The following is a 7,187-nucleotide window of genomic DNA, read 5'->3' as shown; positions in this document are numbered from 1 at the left end:
TGGAGTTATGTACTTAACAAAAAAAGGTGAAATAACTGAAAACATGTTTTATATTCTAGTTTCTTCAAAATAGCCACCCTTTGCTCTGATTACTGCTTTGCACACTCTTGGCATTCTCTCCATGAGCTTCAAGAGGTAGTCACCTGAAATGGTTTTCCAACAGTCTTGAAGGAGTTCCCAGAGGTGTTTAGCACTTGTTGGCCCCTTTGCCTTCACTCTGCGGTCCAGCTCACCCCAAACCATCTCGATTGGGTTCAGGTCCGGTGACTGTGGAGGCCAGGTCATCTGCCGCAGCACTCCATCACTCTCCTTCTTGGTCAAATAGCCCTTACACAGCCTGGAGGTGTGTTTGGGGTCATTGTCCTGTTGAAAAATAAATGATCGTCCAACTAAACGCAAACCGGATGGGATGGCATGTCGCTGCAGGATGCTGTGGTAGCCATGCTGGTTCAGTGTGCCTTCAATTTTGAATAAATCCCCAACAGTGTCACCAGCAAAACACCCCCACACCATCACACCTCCTCCTCCATGCTTCACAGTGGGAACCAGGCATGTGGAATCCATCCGTTCACCTTTTCTGTCTCACAAAGACACGGCGGTTGGAACCAAAGATCTCAAATTTGGACTCATCAGACCAAAGCACAGATTTCCACTGGTCTAATGTCCATTCCTTGTGTTTCTTGGCCCAAACAAATCTCTTCTGCTTGTTGCCTCTCCTTAGCAGTGGTTTCCTAGCAGCTATTTGACCATGAAGGCCTGATTCGCAGTCTCCTCTTAACAGTTGTTCTAGAGATGGGTCTGCTGCTAGAACTCTGTGTGGCATTCATCTGGTCTCTGATCTGAGCTGCTGTTAACTTGCGATTTCTGAGGCTGGTGACTGGGATGAACTTATCCTCAGAAGCAGAGGTGACTCTTGGTCTTCCTTTCCTGGGTCAGTCCTCATGTGTGCCAGTTTCGTTGTAGCGCTTGATGGTTTTTGCGACTCCACTTGGGGACACATTTAAAGTTTTTGCAATTTTCCGGACTGACTGACTGACTTCATTTCTTAAAGTAATGATGGCCACTCGTTTTTCTTTAGTTAGCTGATTGGTTCTTGCCATAATATGAATTTTAACAGTTGTCCAATAGGGCTGTCGGCTGTGTATTAACCTGACTTCTGCACAACACAACTGATGGTCCCAACCCCACTGATAAAGTAAGAAATTCCACTAATTAACCCTGATAAGGCACACCTGTGAAGTGGAAACCATTTCAGGTGACTACCTCTTGAAGCTCATGGAGAGAATGCCAAGAGTGTGCAAAGCAGTAATCAGAGCAAAGGGTGGCTATTTTGAAGAAACTAGAATATAAAACATGTTTTCAGTTATTTCACCTTTTTTGTTAAGTACATAACTCCACATGTGTTCATTCATAGTTTTGATGCCTTCAGTGAGAATCTACAATGTAAATAGTCATGAAAATAAAGAAAACGCATTGAATGAGAAGGTGTGTCCAAACTTTTGGCCTGTACTGTATGTATTTTTTGCTCACATGCAATATGGTATTAGGTTGTAACCGTTAGTTGTTGTCCAGGTAGAGTTACCGAGGTTAGTTACAAAAGTTATTTATCAGCATTAACCCTGATAACAAATTAGAAATTATTAGTGGTTTAAGGGAATATACTGGCGCAGCAACAAGTCTCACTAGTTCAACGTCTGAGAAAGTGTCTGTAATACATCCCATGGCCAGTATATGTGGATCAGTGATGCGTCATTTATTTTTGCAGATGTGGGCTCTGTGGACAATGTTACATTTAACTAATGAGTGACGACGTAGAAGACGAGTGTACCTGGTTGAGCATGTTATCGCATATGTGAGCGAAGGAGTGGCCTAAGTGTTAACATAAGGGCTAGATGACTGGTGGAGAAATGCACAGAGTAAAAAGTTTCTCATAAAGCTAAAACTCTTCAATTGTGTGCTTAAATTTATGTAGTCTGAACACTGTGGATCCAATCACAGATCCCAACAACCAAAACGTCCTTTAAATCAAATGCTCACTGTGCACTGGGGGTGGTTGATTGTGTGCTGCTATATGACAGCTCTTATTGAGACCAGAAACAATAGGCTATTTGTGCTGCTCATTTCACCGAAGAGCTAATTAATTGCTAATTAAATGTTAATTAGGTATAACATGAGTCGGGTTTCAGACTAACCCTTTCACTCAATTAGGCTAATGGGAAGGCACCGAAAATCTTGAAGTGCCCCCACCAGACGCAGAACAGAGCGCAACAATGTTTGTAGCATTCTGTTAGAAATATGAAATGGATTCTTATATAAACATATTTTACCTGTAACAGAGTATTTCCACACTGTGGTATTGCAGAACAGCCCCTCTCCCTGTTTTCGTTTTTTTTTTAAAGATATTTTTTGGAGCATTTGCCTTTAATGGACAGGACAGGAAAGTTTGAAAGGGGGGGAGAGAGAGAGCGGGGATGACATGCAGCAAAGGGCCACAGGCTGGACTCGAACCCAGGCCACTGCGGCAACAGCTTTGTACATGGGGCACCTGCTCTACCCACGAAGCCACCTACGCCCCCCTGTTTTCTATTACTTGATTGGTATTATTGATGCTTTATGTGCAAGAAGCATTTTCATGTTGTAGTTGGTCAAAGTAAAATTAAGTGCTTCATATACTGCTCAGTGGATTAATCTGTAACAATACATCACATTTTTTAAGATAATCAGATTTTTTTTGTGTCATCATCTAAAAGTCTAGTTACTCTGCAGGCAGACGAGGCTCAACATGGACTCAGGGATACCTCAAATTAATTTTGAAGTTCAGAAAATGTACTACATTCTACTGCTGGAAATACAGGATAAATCCCAACAACAAAGACGAGAGCCCATCTTGCAATCTGATCACTCCATCCGTGAAAGCAAATATCAGCTAGGGGTGTAAAGTGGGGGTGGGGTGGAGTGGGGCGGGCAATGGCTTCTTCTTCTTCTTCTTCTTCTTCTTCTTCTTCTTCTTCCCTGTTTCAGGTGCTTTTTCCCGACTCTCATTCATCTCCAATCTCAGCCTTTCTTGTGACCTCAACTACAAAGGTTCATGAGCCAGGGGCGTAAAATGGGAAGCCAATAGCCCATTCTGTACTTCCTATCCCCCTACTTCTGACCCCCTTGCTTGGACAACGGCCATCTTCAAACATAGCCTTCATTATAATCCAACTACACACCAGTAGAATTTCATGACTGCATCTTGCACAGTTGCGACATGATTGCATTGATAAAATCTGTCCACAGACAAAGAGATGCTCAGAATAAGTTCTGTGGTAGGACCTGCTACAACAACTGTTGCCAAGACCACATTCCACCATGATGACATACCAAGATTGCGAAAACAATACCAGCTTTTGCAATTTTGTCATGGCTAGACACAAACAACGCAAAAAAACTCAGAGTAAACGTGCAGTATACTCTGTAAAGAACAGAGCAGGTGGAAGCTGGAAAAGCAGACTCTTCAGGTATGTCACTGAAATGTTGAATGTGTTCTTATCCGTACTAACAGCATTCAAATTTTTAATAGAATAAAAGTAAAAAATATGAGCATCAAAATATACTTAACAAAAGTAAAAGTACTCATTTTGCAGAATGTCTTATTTTTGAATTTATTGTACAGAAACAACCTGCCGACTGTCACACCAAATTTGGGATCAACCAGGGCTTGCATTATGAAATAGCATGAGTTCAGGTGTACCATCTCCTATTCAGCCTGACTTCGTGTTCATTTTATTTATGGGCTGGGTCACAATGTCTTTACCACTTTTGCAGTAAAATATTTTAAATAAGAATCCATTTCACAGATGGGAGACCTAAAAGAATATTGTGCTTTTTTCTGCCTCAGTGAGGCTATCTCAAGAGCTAAAGCACTTTTAGGTGTCTTCCCTCAAGCTTTAATATACCATTAGTTTAATTGCACTTTCCATATACAGTGTGTTTTAACAGCGTAATTTGAATATAAATGAAATCATTTATACATCTAAACTTTGTTTGAATGACTAGTAGAATTAGGGTAGTAAAAAAGTGCAAAGTAACATATAATAAATTAGAGTAAGTCAACGGTCATGGCGATTAAAATACAAAAGTAGTTTTTTATGACTAGTAGGATTAGGGTAGTAAAAAAGTGCAAAGTAACATATAATAAATTAGAGTAAGTCAACGGTCATGGCGATTAAAATACAAAAGTAGTTTTTTTTATGACTAGTAGGATTAGGGTGGTAAAAAAAGTGCAAAGTAACATATCATAAAGTACAGTAAGTCAATGGTCATGGCGATTAAAATGCAAAAGTAGTATCAAGATAACAAATTTTAAAAGTTGCAGATGTACATTTTAAAGCTGTGTATTTGTAACTGTCTCACAGCAATATGATGCCATTCTGTATAAACATGAGTGCAAACTAAAAAAGAGAAGTCAGAAGTCTATCTAGAGGTTCACTTGTGCACAACAGATGCTGCTGCTGGTGTTTGAATGATTTATGCCCCAATCCAACAAATTCTCAAATAGTAGATAACTACAGGCTGTGTGCAGCCACTGACATAACACAGACGGCTCAGCTGATTTGGTTTAGTTGTTAGCAACTGTGCTAATCTCAATGACTCAAGCTGCCCATGTCTCAGTGGAAAAATACAGCAGGGAAGTGGTATACCTTGGACCTTTGTCAGAGCCAAACACTTTTTCAAGTGGGACGGCATGGTGTGCAGACCAATCCGACAATAATTAGGTCACAGAGGAGCCAAAGGAAACCATAGCCACTTTGTTTCTCACTCTGGCTCTGCTCATGACATGTTTGCGTAAAGATCCTGCGGTGCAACCGGCTGAGAGGAATACTGATCAGTTTGCTGTTGCTGTAAGCAACTCTTGGGGGAGGGGGCTTTGTGATGGAGGGGTAAGTACCTCACTGTGTTTTTGTTTTTCCACTTGGGCTGTTACATGCAATGCTTTAATTCTAGAAATGTGCTCCATTAAGTGCAGCGTTCTGATAAACACTTCCTAGTGAAAACTTTCCATTCCTGATAATCCTGCAAGCTCAGTTCAAGTTCAACAAATAAATAAATGAAGCTTATGAGCAGTTCCAGATAATCAGCTGAGCACTTTTGTCTCTGCACATAATCCAGAGGCACAGAGCTGTGACAGTTTTTGTCCTATAAATGTGGAGGAGGTGAAAGCACTTTTCAGATCAGGTTTCATTGAATCTGCTACTGTTCCTGAACATGTCAAGAGAATTCCTGAAAGGAAACAGCCTTGAGATGCCCGCTCAAGATAGCAGTCTGGCGAAGAAGACTCAACTGTTGGACCGAGGCCAGTGGGCGAGCAAGTTGGAATTTCTGCTGGCTGTGGCAGGGACACTGGTTGGGCTGGGAAACCTCTGGAGGTTCCCCTATTTGTGCTACAAAAATGGAGGAGGTAAGCAGCATCCTCAGGTTACAAAAAATAAAACAACATGCTTTTATACTTCTGCACAAAGTCATGCAGCTGCACTTAAAGTGTAATGTCAACAAATGTGGAAAAAGAGCTGTGACGCATAAATTGATTTTAGTGATAAGGAAGTTGCTCAGGCATTGCACAAAGCTGCTGTTTGTTATTAAAGAAACTTTTTTTTTTTTTTTGGTCTGTGTGTGTGTAACTAAATGCAACTCAGGGGACAAAGAAGACCATTGTTTTTGCTAAACTTGAAGTTATCCATTGCCATAAAAAACACTGTAAGTTTTACTGATCATAAAAGTCATGCTATGCATCCATAAACTCTGCACTCACATTACATCTGTGTTTGATCTTTTTAAGGCTACAGATGTGGAAAACCCATGTGGGCTATTACTGTGTCCAGATGTTTCCATGCAAAGGCAACACCAAAAATAAGCCATGAACAAAAGTCGTCTTGATCGTGTTAATGGCCTTTTTCACTGTGGATCAAATTCTCAGTGCTTACAGATGTTGATAAAACAAAGAAGAAAAAAGAATGATCATGTGTGATGTGACTCGGATCTACAAAGGGAACGGTATTTTGATATTCCTGTCATGTGTCTCTCAGGGGCATTTCTGGTTCCCTACGTCTTGTTTCTGCTCGCTTGTGGTATCCCAATGTTCCTCCTGGAGACGGCCATGGGACAGTTCACATCTCAAGGATGTATCACCTGCTGGAGGCACTTCTGCCCCTTGTTTGAAGGTTAGTGTTGTAAACAGAACTGTTGCTGATAGTACCTCATATGAGGCGCTCAAAGTGCTGTTATTTTCTTGCTTTTAAAAGATGTTTTTCATGTTGTTTCATTCAACAAAAATGTTGCTTTTTACGGCGCTCTTGATAATGATTGATGAAGAGAGGATTTTTGTTTCGTCTGTCTGCAGTTGCAAAATTCAGGAAATCTTTACAGACTCCTACTTACTGCATGATGTGCCCATGAGAGCTGTAAAAATAAATAAATAAAAAACTGACAGCAAAATACAGCAGTGGAGCCAGCTCTTAAAGACAGACCAAAATAACTATTGGAACAGCACTCCATTTGGCCAAAGATATGTGTCCAATAAACACTGTTTTCATTTGGTTGCATTCTGTGAAGTCAATTTTAGTTTTAGTTGGCTTATGTTTTAGGTACAGTTTTACTCATGTTTTGCTTTTAGGAGACACACTGAATTCAGCTGAAGAGCAATCTTGTTTTAAGGCTTCCTTTTCATGCAAAGATGTGTTAATTAGCAGGAGTGTAGCACAACGTGGAGGTAAGAGCAGAATGCTGTTTTAATTGAAGTTTAGGTAATAAGTTCGGTTACACGTTGGAGTAGCAGTTAGTACTGTCACCTCACAGCGAGAGGGTTCAAGGTTCGAGTTAGCTAGCTGGGGCCCTTCTGTTTGGAATTTGCATGTCACTGGTATGTTATGACAGTACTTGTTTCCTATGGGAAAAAGGGAAGCCATCAGGCTACATGCTCTGTGTCACTGTGGGTTTTCTCTGGATTCTCAGGCTTCCTCCCACAGTCCAAAGACATGCAGGTTAACTGGCCCTGCGTGTGAATGTGAGCATGAATGGTTGTCTGTCTCTATGTGTCAGCCCTGTGATAGTCTGGCAACTTGTCCAGGGTGTACCCCGCCCCTCACCCAGTGCCAGCTGCTATGTGCTGTAGCCTCCCTGCTATCTTTTTAACGGGATAAGCGTAC

General features: G+C 41.1%; 1 protein-coding gene across 3 annotated transcripts in view; it reads left to right on the top strand.

The window, feature by feature from the left end:
- The first annotated feature begins 3,417 nt into the window (after positions 1-3,417).
- LOC125894203 (sodium- and chloride-dependent GABA transporter 2-like) overlaps positions 3,418-7,187 on the top strand; it is a 43,622-nt gene continuing 39,852 nt past the window's right edge. For 2 of the 3 annotated variants that reach the window (XM_049585477.1, XM_049585462.1), the window contains exons 1-3: positions 3,937-4,925; positions 5,259-5,443; positions 6,069-6,203. In XM_049585477.1, the coding sequence (XP_049441434.1) occupies positions 4,918-4,925; positions 5,259-5,443; positions 6,069-6,203 (328 nt within the window). In that variant the 5' untranslated portion in view covers positions 3,937-4,917. Of the gene's footprint in view, positions 3,504-3,936; positions 4,926-5,258; positions 5,444-6,068; positions 6,204-7,187 lie in introns of those variants that run through there. The other variant, XM_049585471.1, reaches the window with a different exon arrangement.

Source organism: Epinephelus fuscoguttatus, linkage group LG1 (genome assembly GCF_011397635.1).
Source record: "Epinephelus fuscoguttatus linkage group LG1, E.fuscoguttatus.final_Chr_v1".
NCBI lineage: Eukaryota > Metazoa > Chordata > Actinopteri > Perciformes > Serranidae > Epinephelus > Epinephelus fuscoguttatus.
Note: the sequence above shows the minus strand (reverse complement) of the source record. Positions and strands in the feature narration are given on the sequence as shown.